Genomic DNA, 23,819 nt, shown 5'->3' on the forward strand with positions numbered 1-23,819 from the left:
TGAAATGTACAATGGCATAGAAAAGTGTTAAAGGGACGGTTTCGCCATTTTTTTTAACCAATTGACCTTTGTCTCACAGCTTTGAGGCTTCAACTTGGGACACTAGTACCCTAGGAGCCTTAAGGGCTCACCTTGAAAGGCGGACGTGGCATTTGCATTTTTAATCAGATAGATGTCGAACTAATCATCCGCATTGTATTTCCCTAAAAAAAGATTAAAAAACGAAAAAGCTTTTGATATCCTGAAGACTACACCAATGAAAATATTCCCCATTCATTTCCTCTATCGAGGCAAATAGACTCTAGGCTAACTATCACTTTTGATGTTGTTCTTTTTTTTTAAAAAAAGTTGTGGTCCGTATCCTGCTATGGAGAAAATAGTTGTGGTCTGAAACTATATAAGAAAAGATAACTCTGTTCCGCTCTTCATTCACTCGAAGTACTTCCGACCATAACAATCGTTGAAAATTTCTTTATTTACAAATCGAGATAAGCGCAACTCCCACAGTAGCAAGTTAAATGTGGGGATTAAGACTGAAAGTTGAATTACTCAAATCTTCAAAATGAAGTTCGCCGAGCATCTTGGCGCTCATATAACTCCAGAATGGCGAAAACAATATATACAGTACGAGGTAAGGTTTTTTGGAATTTTTCCACTGTCACTTTACTTGTCAATCAGTCGAGCATCATGGCGATTTCTATGGAAGGTTGTTTCCACTTACCATCACTGTCATTCGTCAACTTGTATTTTTGTCACATTTGGAGAAATGAAAGAAGAAGCAAATTTATTTTTTTAGTAACTTGAGCTTGTGTAGGATTTAGGCCATGTTTCAAATACTTTCTACTTCAGTAATCTGAGGATATTGATCTTGGCATTGCCTTTTTTTGGTTTTTACTTCCAAATTGGAAAAAAAATTGCGTCTGCAAATTTTCTTAATTTTTGGAATATTGCCTAAGTATTGTTTGGTAACATTCAGACAGATTATTGATTGCAATTCCTCATTTTTTCTCAAAAATTTTATTCATTGCCTTGATATTGGCTGACTTGTTATCAAAAAAAATAAAGGCCAAGGGCCCTAGAGAACAATTTCTTTAAATATTTTTTCGAATCATCTGATTTTAAGTTAAAGGGGTATTCCTCTTTTTTATAAAAAGTTTTTATGATCAAAAACGTCTTAAATTATACCTGAAAATATTTCTAAAGTATGCTATTTAGATCTATGTATCTACTTGATCTAACTGAATTGGTTTTAAAAGGGTTAACAAAAAACGGAGAGTACTATTTGTTATTAAGCAGTTTGACCTAGTTTTGGTGTTAGGCTTTATAATGGCTCAATATTATTAGCTGAAATCTTTAGAAAGCGTAGGATAAAATATTTCTCTACAATTAGGCTTATATTTTACTCAAATCCATACAGTAGTTTTCTAACAACTTCCAAAATGCATAATGATCTTACAGACGTCACGTAATGTTTTTAAATTTATATTTTTGGTAAAAATTGATGGCTGGATTTTTTTAGTTTAAACTGTCAGATATGTTAAAGGGCACATTTCTTTAGATTTTGGTGTACGGTATAGTTTTCATAAATTTGAGAACAAATTTTTTCGACCTACAAAAAAAGTGGAATGTCCCTTTAACCATCAAAGAATATAAGAAAACACAAGCATAAAATTTTTTGGTTTTTTTTTATCCTCGGCCTATTTTGACTTCAACACCCAAGAATGAAAGGAAACACAAGAGGTTATAGTCAACTTGACAACTAACCAAATGACCCCAAATTTGGTCAATAAGGCCTTTCAAAAAAGGTCACAATGGCTCTTTGAAAAGGTCATAATGGCCCTTTGAAAAATTCAAAATGGTACCAAAATAATATTTGATTTCATTGAACACCTTTAACAAAAAATAACATCAGTAATAAGCTGATAGTTCAAAAGAAATTTCATCCCTAGCCTATTGTACGTCACATTGTACGCCACATTGAGTGATGTTTCAGTCTTGTATTTTGATATCTAGTTTGCCCCAGGCATGGCTAATGTTCATTGGTATTTAATACTTGGTTCTTTGTATTTTGTTCACATTTTGTTCGGCAAGCTTAAAGATGGGTTTGCTTATGTTTTAGTGTCAAATTAAGCAAACTATTTGATTAATTATGAATGAATTATTATGTATTCTTAATCATATCTTTTAGTTCTTATTACATATAATTAAGAGTATTAACCAATCATAAATGTCCATGTATGTACAGTCTGGATATACAAAAATTACTTTTTGACCTTTCTTGATCGGTCACTCATTGGAATTCTGCTGGTAATTCTCTTCTAATTTAGCTAATTATAAATTAATTATGGACATGTGAGACAAACTGGTATTTTTCCAAGCCATTATAACACATCTACTTTCTATTCATATAAGTATTAGCATTTTCATTTTCATAAATGAAAATAAGGGAACCCATCTTTAAGATACTGATACTATGAAGTTGAGTGCAACGGAAAAAACACCTGTTTCAAATATTATGCTATTTGTTAAAAATAAGTAGATGATCTTATCTGGATGAAAATTTCATCATAATATGTCGATATTTCAGTATATTTAAATGAGGTCATATTACTTGCAACATATGCGAGAAGTAGTGAGGTGTTAAGCTCGCCATTTGCGTTGCGTTTTTGGCTCATCAAATTTTCTCTGTGTGCGGTCACCTTTTAAAAAGAGTTTAAACTATTGTAGCTAGCTGGGTTTATTATTTATATTGACCGGTAAATATTTGTGATATTGACTAGTAGATATCTGTGATATTGTCTGATAAATATTTGTGATATTGACTAGTAAATATCTGTGATATTGACTAGTATATATCTGTGATATTGACCGGTAAATATTGTGATATTGACCTGTAAATATCTGTGATATTGACCGGTAAATATCTGTGATATAAAATTGTTTTGGATTTTGGGTTTTGCTTTGCATGTGTGTTATTTCTTGGTTTGTTTATTTAGGCCAAATCAATTTAGTTTCTTAAAAATCTGTAAAGCCATGAGTTAAAAAAAAAGACCAAAATTTGTTTGAAGGAAGTTTCTTTTTTATCAGCATAGCTCATATATTTTCTTCTAATTTCTGGAAAATTGAGGTGGGAAGATCCGAAAACACAAGAAAAAAATATGTCTAAATAATAAGAACTAGATCAAGAGCCAAAACGTCAAGAGCAACGACTTACAGTATAAATTCCCCTGGGATAATGTATAATAATGATAATACTAGATAATATAACTTGTAATTAAACTAATTGATAATTACAGAGTTGATTAATGATTGATTAAAAAACAGGTTTCCACGACAACTAGTACTCTAACTCTTCTTATTAGCAGCCGTGTTGAATATTCATGATACAAGAGTATATAGTTTTGATGATATACATGAATATTGAGCTGGGTCCAAGTCTTGGAAATTTTCACAGTTGGACAGAATTTGTGATTTGTTGCCAATATTAATATGCAAAACTGACTCATTTTAATGACCATTTATTTTGGAGCTTCTATCAGGCATGACTGGTAAATTCCACCGAATTCATATAAGTATTAGCATTTTCATTTCCAAAAAAAAAAATAAGGGGAACCCATCTTTAAAGGCAACATAGAATGATATTGTGGCTCAATAAATTTTCATTCTTAGTATTGCTTAATATAAAAGAAAAGTTAAGAGAGTCTACAGTATATAGTTATTAAGTTATCGGTACATTAATTCACTATGTGCTTAAGGTAAATTGATCCAATATAGGTCTAAATAGAAGGATGAGTTGATATTGTATAGCTGTTTACTGTTATTTTTACACACTTTCTTGTTAGTTAAAAGGGTTGTCCTAGATAAAAGAACAAAAATTCTCAAAAAATGATTTATTTATTTTGGCACAATTCTTTTAAGACAGTGTTTTTGTAGAAATAAATCTAAGTTAATGCATTAGGATTGTTAAAACAATAGAGTTTTTCCTTCATGTCAAATTGGCGTCTAGAGTTTGAATATTATGTGGCAGTTAGTCATGTTGTTGGTAGTAAAAAGTCACATTTTTTGTCTTTTTAGTACCGACAACACCACATACTTTTTTAAGTCTGATATTTTCATGTACAGTTTTTGAGTTATTGCCCTTGACATTGTCAATATACTCAAATGAATAAATTCATATGGTACAATTCAAATGTCCCTAAGACCTGGAAACCTTGAGTTATGGCCCTTGACATTGTCAAAATAGTCAAAAATACCATTTTAACTGCCATCTCTACAAAATTTTTTCGTCAACAAGGGGTGCGCCTTGTAATTAGGTAAATGGATTTTTCCAGATTTTGATGGGGTAAGGAAGGGGTGCGCATTATACAGGCTTGCGCATTATATTCGGAAATATACAGTATGTATTCCTGATACACATACAAAGAGCTGAAAAGCCTTTGACTTCCTTCAATCTAAGGTGTCTCTGAAATCTTTGTGTGATAAGGCTTTTGATATAATTTAGATCATAAATTTTGTGATTTACTAAGTTTGATTTTAATCTTGAAGCAGAAGTGATAGTAAATATCTTTTCTTATAGATCACTTGTGAACTTTCATTGATCAATTCTATAAAAGTTTAAGAATTACTCTATATATAACCTTAGTTTAAAGGGACAGTTTTACCATACATTTGACCACTGGTACCCTATACCCCTTTTACACTCGGCTCGGCACCAATTGGTGCCTGGCCCACTTCAATTTTACTAGTGTAAATGGAATAAAGCGAGCCAATTTAATCGGGGCCTGGCACCGCAATAAGAGGTTGGCCAGGTCCGGATCGCTGCCTGGCCCACTTCAATTTTACTAGTGTAAAACGAATGCATGCCTGGTTCCGTTTAAAAATTCTTCTGCGCATGTGCAGGGTTTACAACTTCCGTATCGGCGGCCATTATAAATCTACAAATGTGGACCTTTTGTAATCTTTTTAATTAGAGAGCGCACGCTTATTTCCGTTTAAAGTGGGCCTGGCCCAGACCACAGAACGCCAGTGTAAACAGACGTTTTGATCGGAGCGGCTCTCTTTATCGGGGCCTAGTGTAAAAGGGGTATTAGACTCAGAAACTGGAATATTTGAGCTGAGCAAATTAGTATAAATGTGTCCACAGCTCAACTTAAGCGAAATTACTAGTTTGTGGTATATTTGAAGGGATTATGCAATTTTTGTAATGTCAAGTACTTCTAATGACAATTAATTTATGCATATTCAAAGTCCAAGTTAAAGCGCCAAATCGGCAGATTGTTGACCTCTAACCCCAAACGGAAATGAAATTAGAATAGTCAAGGTTCAAGAGGAAGAGAGAACAAGCTGTAAAAGTATGTTAATGTATGCTAGAACATGTCCAGTGACATCAGTGAATAAAGATAACTTGAGTTTATCTTGTTAAAATAATATCTATTAACATATTACTGATAGTGATAAATAACAGTTATGTAGACACTCTAGAACACAAACCAGATGTCAGACTCATGGTAGAACTCATTTGTAGCCAACCTGTATCCCTTATCAATACTGAATTAAGATAACTTGACTATATTTCGTAAAAATAATGCCTATTAACATATTACTGATAGTAGAAAAATACCAGTTGTGTAGACTCTCTGGAACACAAACCAGATGTTAAACATATTGTAGAACTCATTTGTAGCCAACTGTATCCCTTATCAATAGTGAATTAAGATAACTTGACTTTATTTCGTTAAAATAATACCTATTAACATATTACTGATAATAGAAAAATACCAATTGTGTAGACTCTCTAGAATACTTATATGGCTACCTGTAGCTCTTTTTATTGGTGAATAATGATAGAGACCCATAGCTCTTTTCAATGGTGATTTAGATAACTTGACTTTATCTCATTGAATTAGCATAGATTAACATATTACCAGTGAGAATACCAGTTTTGTGAACTCTCTAGAATACTTACTTAGATTACTTTTTATTGGTAAATAAAGATAGCTCATCATGTTACTTGTAATGACCCATAGCCCTACACCCTGAAATGTCCAATCTTAGTAGTGGCAGACTTAGTTTTGTATTGGGACTGTCTCTTGAAATGTCAAGGCTTAGAAGAAATATTTGACATTCAATTGAAATATTTGACATTCAATTGAAATATTTGACATTCAATTGAAATCTTACTTTACTTGACATATATTTAAAAGTTTTGAAATTTTCAACTTTAAAGGGACAATACCCCATTTTGGTTAATTGAAATATTTAGTTGATATATATTAAGACGTTCAATTGTAATTGAAATTTAACTTAAATATCAAAAAATGGGGGACTGCACCTTGAATTATCTAGACATCAATTGTGGTCATATTTGTTTTGAATTGAAATATTTGAAATTCAATAGAAAGATAAATTGTACCAGTCTATATGAAATGTTTATGTAACTATTGTCAAATATCTACAGGGCATTATCAACCTGTTTTTAATTATCATATTTTTGATAACAGGTCACTTACCATTAAAACATTTGTATATTTTCTATGACATTGACCTTTATCAAAAGCGTTGCTCTATATTTTTGGTTATATTGATAATCTATATACTTATTCAGTCATTGAAATTGTGACTGAAAAATTTTTTTTTAATCATGGTATTGTCCTAGAATATTTAAATGTCATCTAGATGTTTTGTTTCATGTTTTTGCTAAAGGTTACTACACTCTCCATCCATGATCTGACAAGATTCTTCTGTAAATCGTGTTCTATGGAATTTTGAATTCGGTTGAATAAAAGTTGTTGTAATTTATGGTAACCAATCAGTAACACTTAGTGGTTGATACAATTCAAGTTTTAACATTGAACAATCATTTAATTGGCTAAATATTAAATGACCCAGAACTCAATATTCATAAAAATGTTGTCAGATCATAGATGGCAGGAGGAGTCACCTGCAGAAAAAAACATGAAACAAAACCCCCAATTTGAATAGATATCTCACAGTTAATGTTCTCATTATCTTCTAGCTAGTAAGACAAGTTAAATTTGTAACTGTCAAAAATGATAATCTCAAAACATATTTTAAACATGTTTGTCTTGGGTTTTATTACCTAAACTTGTTTGCTAATTGTAAATTTTCATATTTTTTTATGTAATGTACAATTGAAATGAAATGTGGTTTTGTGGTTTTGTAGTGTTCACTTGTGACATTTTAACAGTACAAATGTAATAGATTTCGGGGTTATCTTTTATTAAAAGAACTCTATTGAATTGTAGGTTTTCAAATTTTCCCCTTGATTAAGTGGTAGTGTTCTAGGTTCGTGTTGAAAAGTGCACACTTAATTTTATTCTGCTGAGAAAGCACTCCCTAAATTTTTGCCCAGATTTGTTGAAAAGAAAAGGGAAAATTGAGTTAAGTGCACACTTAGTTTTATCTTGATGTGATCTTATTAGAAAAGAGAAATTAAATGCATACTCAAAATGTTGCCCAAACTTGCTGTATGGGAAAGTGCACATTTTATCAATTTTATCCTCATGTGTAAGTGTTTTAAGAAAAGTAAAAATTAAGTGCACACTTTAAGTTTTGTGCTGATGTGTTGTAAGGGAAAATTAAGTGCACACTTTAAATTTTGTCCAGATGTGTTGTATGGGAAAATTAAATGCACACTTTAAATTTTGTCCTGATGTGTTGTATGGGAAAATTAAGTGCACACTTTAAATTTTGTCCTGATGTGTTGTAAGGGAAAATTAAATGCACACTTTAAATTTTGTCCTGATGTGTTGTAAGGGAAAATTAAGTGCACACTTTAAATTTTGTCCTGATGTGTTGTAAGGGAAAATTAAGTGCACACTTTAAATTTTGTCCTGATGTGTTGTAAGGGAAAATCAAGTACACACTTTAAATTTTGTCCTCAGGTTAAGAGAAAGGGAAAATCAAGTGCACACTTGATAAATTAATTTGTCCTGATTAAATATTGACATATTAGTGGAAAATTAAGTGTGCACTTTACAAATTTTATCCTGATATACATTGTAATGGAAAGGGAAAATTAAGTGCGCACTTTATTTATTTTATCAAGGAAGCTACCTAACAATTGATTATCTATTCACAATATATAGTGTTATTTGTTATAAGTTATTGTAAAAGGTTAAATAAGATAAGCTCCTATCTAGACAGAAATCTTCTGCATTTAACTAACTCTTACTTAAAGAGATTGTTAAGAGGTTTTTCTTGGAAAATTTTATGTGTATCACGGATTAGGATAGCATCATTTCGCACCATTCTTATTTTCATCAGATGTCTGTGGTTCCTGCAATTCCACTAAAACTAAGTGTTTGATGACGTCACTAATCGCAAAATATACTTATATCACATAAGGCCTTTCGTGATTAGTTACATCACTAAACGCTTAGTTTTTGTGGAATTGCAGGAACCACAGACGTCTGATTGAAAATTAGAATGATGCAAATTGATGCTATCAGTGTCCCCGATATACATAGAATTTTTAGAAAACCTTTTTACAATCTCTTTAAAGGGATACAGTAGTCTATATAAGTTAATGCTCAAGTTATGCAGTCGTCTCAAGACAGTTTTGTCTGATCATGGATGTCAAGTGGAGTCACCCAAAGAAAAAACATGAAACAAAATTTTTGCATTTCATGGGATTATGAACACAGTATTTGATTGAATAATGTTTAACCTAGAACATGAGATGCATAACAATTTCGTCAGATCACAGATAACAAGTGAAGTCACTCACATAAAGGGCATGAAACGAAAGATTCAGATTTGCATTTAAAGTAGATTCTGAACAGAGTATTAATGAATATTGTTGAACAAGAGATGCATAACAATTTTGTTAGATCATGGATGGCAAGTGGATTTACCCACAGAAAAAATATGAAAGATTCAGATTTGTATTGAATAGTGTACAACCTAGAACATGAGATGCATGAAAATTTCATCAGATCATGGATGGCAGGTGAAGTCACCCACAGAAAATAGAAGAAGGAAACATCCAGACTTGCAGGTCAATCAGATTGTGAACAGAGTAGGCCCTATCTGATTGGATATTGTACAATCTGGCAAGTGGAGTCACCCACAGAAAATACATGAAACAAAAGATTCAGATCTTCATTTCAAAGCAGATTGTGAAAAAATTTAGACAACCATGTCCCTTAAAACAGAAGTTGAGTAAAGATGCACTTAGTGCATGTCACGTATTTATACAACCACTGAATGTTGAATTCAAACATTTAAATATCAATGAGATATAGTGAGATCTTTCAAGGAATGTTAAAGAGATAGTTTGAGGTGTCTTACGTTTCATTATATACTTTGTACTTACCATTCAATGGTTTGTTTAGTTTATTATTTGCCAAAGAATTTGAAAATTCTTTCATAGATTATAAAACTGATCTAATAATATGTCTCTTAACTAAATAATATAATGCCATCATAAAGAGTATTTCACCAGCCTATAGAGTCCAGCTATCTGTATCCCTTTTCAGAATTAAAATCCAATTGTCCAATTCTCCTTCTTTTCAGCGAAATTGATCCTTTGAAATTTTAGCAATCAATGATTCTTTAAGATAGTTTCCCCACTGTCAATGATGACCAGTTTCTCACTGTCAATGATGACCAGTCTCTCACTGTCAATGATGACCATCTCTCACTGTCAAAGATGACCAGTCTCTCACTCTCACTAAGGTGTGATTACAAACAGAAATGTAAGGTGTGATTACAAACAGAAATGTAAGGTGTGATTACAAACAGAAATGTAAGGTGTCAATACAAACAGAAATGTAAGGTGTCAATACAAACAGAAATGTAAGGTGTGATTACAAACAGAAATGTAAGGTGTGATTACAAAGTGTGATTACAAACAGAAATGTAAGGTGTGATTACAAAGGTGTGATTACAAACAGAAATGTAAGGTGTGATTACAAAGGTGTGATTACAAACAGAAATGTAAGGTGTCAATACAAACAGAAATGTAAGGTGTGATTACAAACAGAAATGTAAGGTGTCAATACAAACAGAAATGTAAGGTGTGATTACAAACAGAAATGTAAGGTGTCAATACAAACAGAAATGTAAGGTGTGATTACAAACAGAAATGTAAGGTGTGATTACAAAGTGTGATTACAAACAGAAATGTAAGGTGTGATTACAAAGGTGTGATTACAAACAGAAATGTAAGGTGTGATTACAAAGGTGTGATTACAAACAGAAATGTAAGGTGTGATTACAAACAGAAATGTAAGGTGTCAATACAAACAGAAATGTAAGGTGTCAATACAAACAGAAATGTAAGGTGTCAATACAAACAGAAATGTAAGGTGTGATTACAAACAGAAATGTAAGGTGTGATTACAAAGTGTGATTACAAACAGAAATGTAAGGTGTGATTACAAAGGTGTGATTACAAACAGAAATGTAAGGTGTGATTACAAAGGTGTGATTACAAACAGAAATGTAAGGTGTGATTACAAACAGAAATGTAAGGTGTCAATACAAACAGAAATGTAAGGTGTTATTTCATATGAGTGTTTTTTTGTTATTACAGGTGATGAAGACTATGTTATATGAAGCACAAGAACAAGCTCCATCACCAGAAGGTAAGCTTATGTCTTCAGATCCCACACTGCCAGGCAATCCACTGTTCATTATTAATTTGCAACTTTCGTTCCTTATTTTTGTTTTTAATATGGCAACTTCAGTTAGGGTCTAGAGACTGGCCTTTTTTTGTCAAACTAACATTTTGACCTAATATGATGACATCTGCTTTAACCAATCAAATTTCTTACTGTCTCTGGAGGGCAGAAATTTGATTGGTTAATCCTTGCAGGTTGATTGATTTAAAGAAGAGTGATTAACTATAGTTTTGAGAAAATACTTGGTATAAGGTTGTAAATTTGTTTGTATATTTCAGTAACTGATAACAGCACGATTCAGAGATTTTTTGCTCGTTTTGATGAAAAGTTTTTTCAGTTCTGTGATGCTGAATTAAGCAAAATCAACACATTCTTTTTAGGTAAGAATTTTAGAAATTCAAGCAAAAAAGAACCAAATATGATTTTAATGAATGTGTTTTGCATCAATTTGATAGGGACAGGTGCACCATTTTTTTTTTTGACCAATCATGCCATAGTCTCAGAAACAGGAATTTTTTTACCTTACATAATCAGTAATAGTCTTCACAGGCCATCATCGAAATTTGAGCCTTCAAATCCATGTGTGTCCAGAATTATCTGCGTTTGAATGTTAAAATGACGACTCATCAATTTAAGATATTTTTGCATTCAAATTGTTGAAATTTATTACTTCCCATTTCAGAAAAGTTATCAGAAGCCAATCGGAAATATGCCAACCTCAAAGCAGAACTCAACGTTTATATGGAACACGATTCCAAAAGTCATCATCATCATGCGTCGCTACGGAAACGGAGAACTAGCGTGTATGGATTATTTAAAGAAAAAGAAGCACAGGGCGTGGCCCACACTCGAAAACTTCACGATTTAAAATTAGCTTTTAGTGAATTCTATCTGAGTTTAATTTTATTACAAAATTATCAAACTTTAAATTTTACTGGCTTTAGAAAAATCTTGAAGAAAAGAGACAAGGTAAGATATTTTCATTTTGAACAGTGGATCACTTTATCCAAATAGCTTTAAAGATGGGTTCCCTCATTTACATTTCTGAAAACGGAAATGCTAATATTTATATGAATAGAAAGTAGAGGTGTTCAAATGACTTGGAAAAATACCAGTTTGTCTCACATGTCTATAATTAATTCATAATTAGCTCAATTAGAAGAGAATTACCAGCAGAATTCCAAGGAGTGATCGATCAAGAAAGGTCAAAAAGTCTTTTTTTTGTATATCCAGACTGTACATACATGAACATTTATGATTGGTTAAAACTCTTAATTATATGCAATAAGAACATAATGATATGATTAAGAATACATGATAATTCATTAGAAACACCAATTAATCAAATAGTTTGCTTAAGTTGACTCTAAAAAATAAGGAAACCCATCTTTAAGACTTTTTCACATGAGATGGTTCCCCCTTATGGTGCTGTGTTGATCTATTTCAGTTGATGCAGACGAACCATGGAATGGAGTGGAGGCAGACACATGTGGAATCGGCGCCATTTTTTACAAATAAAGAGGTAGACCATCTCATTAAAGACACAGAAGTAAGTTTTGATCAAAAATTTTTCATTATACTACACGTGTACAATACTTGCTTTCTATATTCAAAACATCACAATGTCAAGCTATTACAAGCTGTGTCTTATACCTTGACTGCAATAACCACTATTCTTGTAATACGGTATTATAGCTTATTGGTTACAGACTTCCTGTCAAGGGCTCTGATTGGCTGTATTAGCTGGTGTACAATCGAACCAAATCAGTGATTCTGTGATACAAGAATAGTGGTTATTACAGTCAAGGTATAAGACACAGTTGGTAATAGCTTGACATCAAAATATTTACTCCAGTTTTCATGAGAATTACAGTGATTATGTAAAAAAAAAATTATATATATATACATTTTGAGGTAATTTTTGGTGGTATTTTTTTTCAAATGTATTATAGAATTTTGCTTTCTTGTAGCAAAGTGTAACATCGGAATTAGAAGGTGGAAATAGACAGAAAGCTATGAAAAGGCTGCGAGTTCCTCCTCTTGGAGATCAGGTAATTCTTTTCTGCTTAATTATTGCAGGAACTGCATCCAGTCATTCATTTTCCAAAACCAAGGGCCATTGCGTTATAGACTATGTATCTTATAAGGTCTGTTGGTATTTGGGAGTGGTTGAATGGGTGCTGCTGTTGAATTTTTTTACCTTATTGCATACTGCATTGTGTTGCTATCACAGTCCTGACAAAATTGTTCTTATTTTAGTGATTTCTTTTTCAGCAACATCCATGGACCAATTTTCGTGTGGGATTGTTTTTAGGAATGTTTGGGATTTTAATTGTCGTTGTTATAATTGCTGGTAAGACTGTTTTCATTTTAATCCGATTTACAGGCTTCACATTTTTAAATTAAAAAGTGATACAGTAGGTGCAATTGAAACTGCTTTCTATCTGATGTTGATGCAAACCAATTTAGATGTGAAATTTTATGGTTTCCCTCATTGTACACTACATGGTGATTATTTCACCATCGCTCTTGCCTTATTTTGCCTACAATGTCTTTCTGTGTTCATTTTCAGCAATTTTCACCGACCATACAGATACATGGGAACCAGCATTACGAATGTATAGGGGGATGTTCCTATTGATATTTGACCTGTTTTTATTGGGTGTTAATACATATGGGTGGAGATCATCAGGTGTCAATCATGTTTTAATATTCGAAATTGACCCGCGACATCATTTATCACATGCTCAATTATTAGAGGTAGGTTGTCTCCCTTGGATTACGTCCTTTGCACCTGCAAAATGTTACTTCAAGTGATTGTAAAGAGGTTTTCTAAAATATTTATGTGTATCAGGGACACTGATAGCATCAATTTACATCATTCCAATTTTCAATCAGACATCTGTAGTTGCAATTCAACTAAAACTAAGCATTTTATGACTTCTTTATCAGTCATGCTGACTGAAATTAGATTGCTTGACCATGATTTGTTGGACGTAACCAAGCAAATGACATCACGTAAATATTCCAACGCTCTAACCAACTGAACTATAGCCCATCCTTATTTTCATGCCTATTCAAAATCAAGCACAAGTTGAGTAAATGGTGGTCATGGATTCTAATTTTGGTTATCTTGTGAAAGTCTGGAAGGTCAACTCTTCCATTAGGACTCTTCAGTTGGCGTCCTTTGTAGCAGTGCTGCGTTGTGTTTTCGGATATTTATTCAGTGACTATTTTGAGCAAATGATGTCATGTTAATATTCCAATGCTCTAAATGAATGCGCTACAGTCTATCCCCAAAATAAGACATTAGTAGTGCTGTGGGCATGAAGAGTTTTAGGTTATTTATTCACAGACTATTTTGACATAATCAAGCAAATGATGTCAAGTGAATATTCCAACACTCTATCAGACTGGGCTACAGTCTGTCCCCAAAACAAGACATTGTTTTATTTTACAGTTAGCGTCGTTTTTAGCAGTGCTGTGGGCATGTAGTGTGCTAGGTTATTTATTCAGTGACTATATTAGTATACCTGCTATGGCTCATCCACTAACAATGGCAGTCTTCTTACTTCTCTATCTCATTAACCCTTTTAAATTTCTACATTATCGAGCTCGAATGTGGCTCCTCAGAGTTTTGGTAAGTTTGAAATTTTCATTTTTCTTACAGTTTTAAATCAGAAAAGGGTAGGATAATGCAGTGGTGCTGTGAAAAATTTCCCTCATTGCACAGAGCATGACATTCATTAGCCTAAACAGAAACAGAAAAGTAGGCAGAAAAGCTTCATTCCATTATAAGTAATGTTGTTTTAGATGGAATTTCTAGTTTGATGATAAACATTGCTTTTGACCAAATTGATGTCCAAAGGTGCGCAAGCACACGCATGGTCTGCGATTTTTGGCACCGACTGGAATCTTGTCAAGAGTTTCACTGACTGGCACATGCACACAAGGAGACACAAATCGCCATTCGGTTGTTTTCCACCTTGTCGATACGATACGGAGCATTCAATTGAAAGGAAAAGGAATCTGATTGGATGATGACAGTCTGTCTTGAAGTTGAAGACGATAAAACAATCGGAGACCATTATCAAACTTTATCAAATCAAATCTATGTCGCTGACACAATAGCTTTGTCATGGAAGCACAGGCACATGCAAGATTTTACTCAAGATTCGAGTCAGCCACAAAAATCCTCCACCAAGATTGTTCAGGATGCATACTTGATTTGACTTTAAGTGAATTTTTTTTTCAGTTTCGTATTTGTACTGCCCCTTTTCATCATGTGGGTTTCGCTGATTTCTGGCTGGCTGATCAGTTAAATAGTTTAGTTACAGTTCTCTTAGATTTTGAATATCTGGTGTGTTATTTTGCTTTCGAGGTGGACTGGATAGGAGAACAACGTAAGTTCTTTGAAGTTCTCTAATGCTGCATCAGCATCAGCATCAGAAGTTTTGAGCTACCTGTATCTCTTTTTAAAACAAAATTCTTACCCAGTTTCTCCTTGTCGGTGATGCAGGTACTGATAAAAAGCATTAAACTGAGGCTTATGCTACTCCCCTGGCAAAATTACCCGCATTGCACACTGCATGGCATTGCCCATCTTCATTAGCCAAATTAGGTGCAGAAAAACTCCAATAATGTCATTTCATTTTGTGCACGTTAAAGATCCCTTGACAGTTGGAAATCGAAAAGTAGCCTTCACCGCTGTCTCTCATTGCACACTGCACGGTGTTGCCTGTCTTCATTTGTCCAATATGGAACAGAAAAGTTAAAAGTTTAGGTGAAACTAAAATCCTCCATTAGCTTACATACTTTTTGAGACGACTCTCGGAAGCACTGGCACAGGCATCAGAATTTTTATTACCTTGATGAGTACTCTTGCCCACGGCTGTTTTTGTTGTCAGTCGGACATTTTTCAACGATCTCAATTCCCCTTGACGGCTTAAGAGAAGGTCTATTATATCATGGCTTACCGCACAGAAATCCAAACCAATTTTTACATCCATTTTTTTTCAGAACCTAGTGTATGTACTAAGAATATCTATGGTATTAGAGCTGTCGTCGGTTGTCTTCCTGCATGGTTCCGGTTTGCTCAATGCCTGCGACGGTACCGAGACACGAAATTGGTATTTCCACACATAGTCAATGCTGGCAAATACTCTACCACTTTCTTTGTTATGTTATTTTCTACTCTATATAAAGTACATAAAGGTCAGTGAAAATGAAAGTAGCATAATCTAGTTATACTTTTTAGCCTTAAATTTTAATGTAGCCTAAAGTTAGGGTCTAATGATGGCCCTCTTGAACATAATAACCTTTTGACCAAACCTGATGACCTCTGCTTTATTCAATTACAGAATATCTTTTGAAAATAAGGAGCTTTCAACGAGTGCTACTAATAGTTATGCTCTATATAAGATTCTTAGCATTGGAAATTGAAAAAGAGTAAGGTAATGCTATCGTTATGGCAAAATGTCCCTTATTGCATACTGCATAGCATTGCAGTTTTATTACGGTGATTGAGAGCAGAAAAGTAGGACATAAATTTACATGACTCTTAGAATTTTTGCAAAATAAGATGTAAAAGAGAAGGGTACAAAACTCTTTTTTTTTCATTTTTATTCATTTCATTTGGCTTCATTTCGTTTCATTTCATTTTGCTTCATTTCATTTCATTTTTCTTCATTTCATTTGGCTTCATTTCGTTTCATTTCATTTTGCTTCATTTCGTTTCATTCATTTTGTTTCGTTTCATTTCATTTTTCTTCATTTCATTTGGCTTTGCTTCATTTCGTTTCAATGCATTTCTTATCGCTTCTTTTCGTTTCAATATGCTTCATTTAGTTTCATTTCATTTCATTTCATTTTGTTTCAATGAATTTGGCTCCATTTTTATTTCATTTCCCTTCATTTAATTTTTTTTTTTCGATGCACTTTGCTCAATTTTATTTCATTTCAATTTGCTTCATTTCACTTTGCTTCATTTTGTTCCGTTTCATTTCATTTCAGAGATCTATGGTGACAGTATGCGTCAGACCAGCGTGTTTTACTATCTGTGGATTGTGTGTGCTCTCCTCAGCTCGTGCTACACCTATACTTGGGATATTAAAATGGATTGGGGTCTGTTTGATAAAAACGCTGGGGAAAATAAGTACTTACGAGAAGAAATAGTTTACGCATTTAAGGTGAGTGTCAAAATTCAACTGAACTCTTTTTAAGGAATAATTTTGTTAGATCATAGATGGGGAGTGAAACTACCCACAAACAAAGGAAAGGGAAACATGTAGATCTGGAGTTTGTTTCTATTTTGTATGACAATCTTCATACTTAATTTAGACATTCTGTTATTTTTTCATGATAATCCATGTCCGTTTACCATATTTTTTATTTTATGCATACTGTTATACTTTTTAAAAATCTATGTCTGTATTTGATGCATACTTTATGATAATCCATTTCTATATTTTATGCATACCATTATTTTTATAATCCATTTCTATATTGTAGGCCTACTATTATTTTTATGATAATCCATTTCTATATTTTAGGCCTACTATTATTTTGCAATAGTAGAAGATTTTATATTGAGATTTGCCTGGTCGTTAACTGTGTCTGTAGGCGAGGGTTTATTATTTCATAATGAAATATTAACTACATTATTGGCTTCATTCGAAGTATTCAGGTAAGCCAAAGTCCATCTTCACGATGTCAAGCTATTACAAACTTCGTACTTATACCTTGACTATAATAGCCAACTTTTTATGTATTATGGAAGTTTGTAAATGAACTAATTTGATTGGATTGTACACAAGTATATACAGCCAATCATAGGTATCAACAGAAAGCCTGTGAACATGACGCCATAATGTTTACAGCCTTTTTGTTGAGGGCTCTGATTGGCTGTATTCGCTAAGATTTCATTCTTTTTTCCATTTTTCAGGAGATTTGTGTGGAACTTTTTCCGTCTGGAGAATGAACATTTAAATAACTGCGGTCAGTTTCGAGCCGTACGGGACATTTCTATTGGTCCTATTGATTCGAATAATGAAATGCAATTGGTTGAAATGATGGATGACCCAGATGGCGCTGATTTACGTCTGAATGAAAAACGATCTCAATATGGAAAGTAAGTGATTCTTGATATTTGGAATGAACTTGAATGTTCAAGTGGGCTGTCTTCAGACCCTAACCTACATTAGCTACATTAAAAATAAAATCTAATAAAAAACAGAACAGAAGTTTGGTCTAGTTTTAATTAGACTGTTTTAATTCCTTCATTTCAGAACGAAGAAAGAGTTAAGGCTATGGATTGATGATGATGAAGAAAAAGTGCCTCTGATGGAAGAGAAAATGAAAGGCCTTTAGCATCCTCTTAGTGTTTAATCCATTTTATTTTCGAGCTTGAGTTTTGAGCTTGGCAGCAGATTGGTGCATCATGGAATTTTATTATAAAATTATGTTAATTTGAAAACCAATCCTGCAAAAAGTGCCACATCTATTGTGATTGAAGGTTAAGGTTTTTGATATTTTGGCAGGATTAGTTGAAAATCGAATCCAAACCAATCCCACAAAAATGTACAATTGTGTAGTGATTGAAGTTTAAGATTTTTTTTATATATTGGCGGAATTTGTTGAAAATCGAATCCAAACCAATCCTGTAAGTAGATATTATTTTAATGTATTGGCCAGATTAGTTGGAGACAAATCCAAACCAATCCCACAAAAATATACATTTGTGTAGTGGTTTGAAGTTGATATTAAATGAATTTTTGGCAGGATAAGTGGGAAATTGATTAAGAGAATGTTGTCATTTTAGATTGAGATTTTTATTTACCTTTATCTTCCCATGTTACTTGATTATTTTTTGAAAAATGTCAGCCAACTGGAGACAGAAAAACTGCCAATCGGTGTGCTTTTTTTTTTTTCTTAAAGAGTGAAGCCATTTTGATTGTAAAACACTCGCACACACAGGCATCAGAATTTATTTTAACTTCAGGAGGATTCGAGCCCATGGCACCTTATCACCGAGTAGGCAAACATCCAACTCACGATGCGAATAACCACATCCTTGTGGACTAGTTTTTCTTATTCTAGCTGTCTGACATCTGTTGAAAATAAGCATCATCAATCATGGAGTTTTAGACTTAGTATAAATTATGTATAAAATCTTTGTTTTTATGATTATTTTTATCTTTTAAGATGTGATTTATTTTGAATAGGGCAGCAAAGGGTATGATTAATGGAGGAATTTAAACCTCAGAATCTTTGTATTTAAATTGTATTGTTTAACAAAATTATTTGTGAACGTCCAAGGATGATTCAGAACAGAAATTGAAATGAAATGAATGGAGTTTTACGTCCTACTTTTCTGCACCATGTGGGCTAATGAAGACGGGCAACGCCATGCAGGGTGCAATGAGGGAAATTTTGCCAGGACAGCGGCATTAGCCTGCTCTTTTTCGATTTCTAACTGTCGAGGGATCTTTAACATGCACAGCCTGTAGGATAAGCCTCGGTTTATTGTCCCATCCGAACGACTAGAAGCCTTTTCCATGTCAGAGGGAAACCGGGTTGGAAAATCCGAAGGTATTATCTGCCAGGACTGAACCCTGGACCTCCAGGGACAGAAATTGAAGCAGTCCATATTATTTTGAATTTGAGGTAGTTTAGGTAGTAATGAACACAATATGTGTATGTATACTTGTATTTTTTCTATTACCTTATTCTACCTGAAAATAATAGACTGGTCCTAATTGTGATTTGACCCATCCTAGTCTGAAACATCTACCTCTATTCCAGCTTCTGATGGATATTTTGACAGTTAACGGCTGGAATATATTTGGGTTTGGTGAGTCTGATTTAAATAAATAGGTTTAAAAAGTCTGCACCTTTAGAGGTGCGGAAAAATCCCCATAAAACAAGGCCTAGTTTTTCTGTCCCTACACCAGCTGACAATTTTCAAAATAGCTATCAGAGGCTGAAATAGAAAAGAAAAGAAATGAAATGAATGGACTTTTACGTCCTACTTTTCTGCACTGAGGCTGAAATAGAGGTAGATGTTTTGGTCCAGAACCATCCAAGAGTGAATAGATATCAAGTAAAATCTAGTTTAGAGTAGAGTTTTGATAATCAAAATACTGTAAACAATGGCCTTAATGTGTAAAGAAAGGACATGGTCACCAAGATATTTGCCTTATCAGCTGATAGAGCTCAACTTCACCCATCTGTGTCACTTTCAGAATTGACAGTTCGCACCCAATTTTTCTATAATTTAACAAGAACAAATGCAGGACATTAATTTTGAAACTTGCTATTGGGCTGTAGAGAAAATATAAGAACCATTATATTTCTTTGGCATTTTAATGATTTTGTATTCAAAACTCTTAATTGCTTTTACCAGAATTAACCTCATTATTATGTAAATGTTTTAAAGGGATTATAAAGAGATTTTATGTGTATGGGGGACACTGATAGCATTGATTTGCACCATTCCAATTTTCCATCAAACATCTGTGTTTCCTGCAATTCCAGTATTTGATGATGTCACTAATGGAAAGAACTTAATGTGATAAAGCATATTTTGGGATTAGTGATGTCATCAAACACTTAATTTTAGTGGAATTGCAGGAACCACAGATGTCTGATTGAAAATTGGAATGGAACAAATTGATGATACCAGTGTCCCCGATACACATAACAAATTTTAGAAATCTCTTAACAATCCCTTTAACTGTAAATAATTTTGTATTTAGTTTGGCGGCAAGAGATCTTGGTGCAAATTATGTAGAAACCTTTTGTCCATTCCATCAAATTCATTTTAATCTGAATATTTAACTTGTAAGTAATCTAGAATTTGTATATATAGAATACATCATATCAGCATTGGCAATATATACTGGGTGGACAAAAAAAAACGATAACTCTTTTCATTTCAAGTTTTTTTTTATCAAATCAAAGCTAAGATCAAAAAAATTTTGACTTCTTAATTATCAATATATAAGACATCTTTTTACAAAAAATTACCTTCATAGTTTGAAACACTTTGAAATGGCAGGATTTTTATACGCCCACTTAAAAATGTGGAGGTATATTGCCATTGCCCCTGTCAGTCCATCTGTCCACATATTTTGTATGCACGATAGAGACTAGTTTTTATCTCATCTAGATGAAACTTTGTATGCATGTATATATTGATGAGATCTCAGTCAAGCTTGAATTTGGTAATAATCAGATGAACGGTTTCAGAGTTATTGCCCTTGCCCTTGACTGAGTAAAAACCTGTCAAATTTGGCTTTTAGGCACAATAGAGACTTCAGTTTCTAATGGATCTTGATGAAACTAGGGAAGGAAGTATATAATGATGAGATCTCAGTCGAGTTCGAAATTGGCAATAATCGGATGAACAGTTTTAGAGTTATTGCCAATGAGACCTTGGAACTGTTTTTGAAGTTTTGCTTTGACTTTTGATATTTTGAAAATTCATTATTAAGTGATTAAATATTTTGTTATCATTTCTGACAGCTGGTAGTGGGCATATATTACCTAGCTCGGGAAGTTATCTTTAAAATTCGTTGTCAAAAATTTCAAGAATAATAATCTGGAATGAAAAGTGTTACCATTTGTTTTTTTTTGGGCCACCCGATATATCATTTTTATGGATACAACTATTTGGTGCAATTCAAGATTATTTAATAACTTTTTTGTAAATAATAAATATAGACAATTTAAAGGGACAGATTCACTATTTTCAAGGGTTGATCTGTGTCTCAAGTATATGTAAAGAGTCTTCAGAAATATAAGAAATTCACATAATTCCTTTAAAAATATCTCAAATTAGGAATTTCACTTTCTATTTCTATATATGTTTCTCTATATATCATATGGCAGAGTTAGAAGATGAGTCATCATTTTAACTATTAAACTCAGATTATTCTGTACATACTTAGATTTCAACGGTGAACACTATTACTGATCAGCTAAGCTAAAAATTTCAGTTTCTGACACTAAGGTACGATTGGTCAGACGGATGGCAAATCTGTCCCTTCAAATTTCTTAGAAAATGATCCAATCACATTTCTTAGAAAATGATCCCATCAAATTTCTTAGAAAAATCAATCTTAGATCTACCAGCAATTGGTATGAAAAAATACATTTGATGTACAGATAAAAGTATGAGTAAAAACGGAGATCATTTTCAGCTTTCTGTATCACCTTTCAAACATCATGCAAGACATTTAGTTTATCTACAATCAAAACAAGCCTACCACAGGAATCCTGGACTTCCTTTATTTTTCTGGCCAAAGTGATAATTTTGATACAACCAGATGAAATGTGGAACGTATATTGGCGTCACCCATGTTCATCCGTCGGTCCGTCAGTCACTAGCATTCAATTTTTAGCCTGTTTACACTCCTGAAGGCACAATTCTTGCTGGATTTTGACAAAACTTGGTAATATTGTTCATTATCACCCTAAAAAGTTCAAAAGATGTGTATGACTGAAGGTTGAATATTTCATACTGGTAATTGTTACTGTACTGCTAAATATTTTTATTCAAAATCAAAGCTGCCAGTGGATGTATCTTACCTTACCTGGCAAACTATTATTTCAAGTATGTAAATATAATGGATATTGTAATTAGTCATAGTGTATAATATTTCACCTGGGGGCCGCTCGATTGGTGAGTCCTGCATGTTCTTGATTTATAGAATCAACAGTTCAATAAGACAAGTTATAAAATAGTTGTGTCAGTGTAGACTGAATTCAAAATGGCAGAGAAGGAAAGAACATGTTCAGAAGTTACCAATCGAGCGCACCCTACTATCTTGTATGCTTACCATCAACATGTATTGTCTATAAAATATTTTCTTAACATAATTCAGAGTTATAATCTTTGTAAGACATATAGAAGCAAGAAGGTAAACATTAACAACTCAAGTTATATGGATATACTACTTCTAGTTTTATTACATACTACGTTTGGAAACACATACAGGTAATGTTTTCAAGTAAAATAATTGACAATTTTGTTGCATAAGCTTACAGACCATAGACAAACGAAAAAACATGTTGGTTTAACAATGTCCTTGGCATTTCTGTGACAAAAAAATAAGCATATTATCCTTGAAGTTGAAGTGCATCTTATATGTCCAATGAAGATTTGGATAGACTAGGAGGTGTGCAATGAGGAAAATTTTGAAATGACACCTGCAGCTCAACTATGTTGGGGTCTTTAATATGCATAAAATAACACCGCTTTCTAAAATCTAAAATAAGACCCTTGGTACCCAACCAAGGCTTGGTCTTTAGTCACTGTACCACAGTTGTGGCATTGGAAAGCTAAAATTACAAACTAGTCATAAATAAATACATCTCCTAGAAAATAGACACTCTTTATATAAAACAAATATTAACAGACTACAAATCTACAAATGATTTAATAGAGAATAGACACTCTTTATATAATACAAATATTAACAGACTACAAATCAACAAATACATTTTATAGAGAATAGACACACTTTATATAAAACAAATATTAACAGACTACAAATCTACAAATGATTTAATAGAGAATAGACACTCTTTATGTCATACAAATATTAACAGAATACAAATCAACAAATAATTTAATAGAGAATAGACACTCTTTATATAATACAAATATTAACAGACTACAAATCTACAAATAAATTAAATGAAAATAGACACTCTTTATATAATACAAATATTAACAAAATACAAATCAACAAATACATTTAATAGACACTCTTTATATCATACAAATATTAACAGACTACAAATCAACAAATACATTTAATAGAGAAAAGACACTCTTTATGTCATACAAATATTAACAGACTACAAATCAACAAATAATTTAATAGAGAATAGACACTCTTTATGTCATACAAATATTAACAAAATACAAATCAACAAATACATTTAATAGACACTCTTTATATCATACAAATATTAACAGAATACAAATCAACAAATACATTTTATAGAGAATAGACACTCTTTATATAATACAAATATTGACAGAATACAAATCAACAAATACATTTAATAAAGAATAGACACTCTTTATATCATACAAATATTAACATAATACAAATCAACAAATAATTTAATAGAGAATAGACACTCTTTATATAATACAAATAT

The 23,819-nt window shown here is 32.7% G+C and overlaps 2 protein-coding genes across 2 annotated transcripts; both read left to right on the forward strand.

Moving 5' to 3' along the window:
* Positions 1 to 562: 562 nt before the first annotated feature.
* Positions 563 to 11,393, forward strand: LOTGIDRAFT_96895 (hypothetical protein; the record flags this gene model as incomplete). Its single annotated transcript, XM_009046046.1, has 4 exons — positions 563 to 631; positions 10,559 to 10,610; positions 10,925 to 11,026; positions 11,329 to 11,393. Coding segments are annotated over 4 exons (288 nt in total), but the record flags the coding sequence as incomplete, so codon positions are not given.
* Positions 11,394 to 14,996: 3,603 nt separating this feature from the next.
* Positions 14,997 to 17,775, forward strand: LOTGIDRAFT_184750 (hypothetical protein; the record flags this gene model as incomplete). Its single annotated transcript, XM_009046047.1, has 5 exons — positions 14,997 to 15,049; positions 15,666 to 15,860; positions 16,659 to 16,834; positions 17,198 to 17,331; positions 17,590 to 17,775. Coding segments are annotated over exons 2-5 (528 nt in total), but the record flags the coding sequence as incomplete, so codon positions are not given.
* Between the last annotated feature and the right edge of the window lie 6,044 nt (positions 17,776 to 23,819).

Source organism: Lottia gigantea (genome assembly GCF_000327385.1).
Source record: "Lottia gigantea unplaced genomic scaffold LOTGIsca_10, whole genome shotgun sequence".
NCBI lineage: Eukaryota > Metazoa > Mollusca > Gastropoda > Lottiidae > Lottia > Lottia gigantea.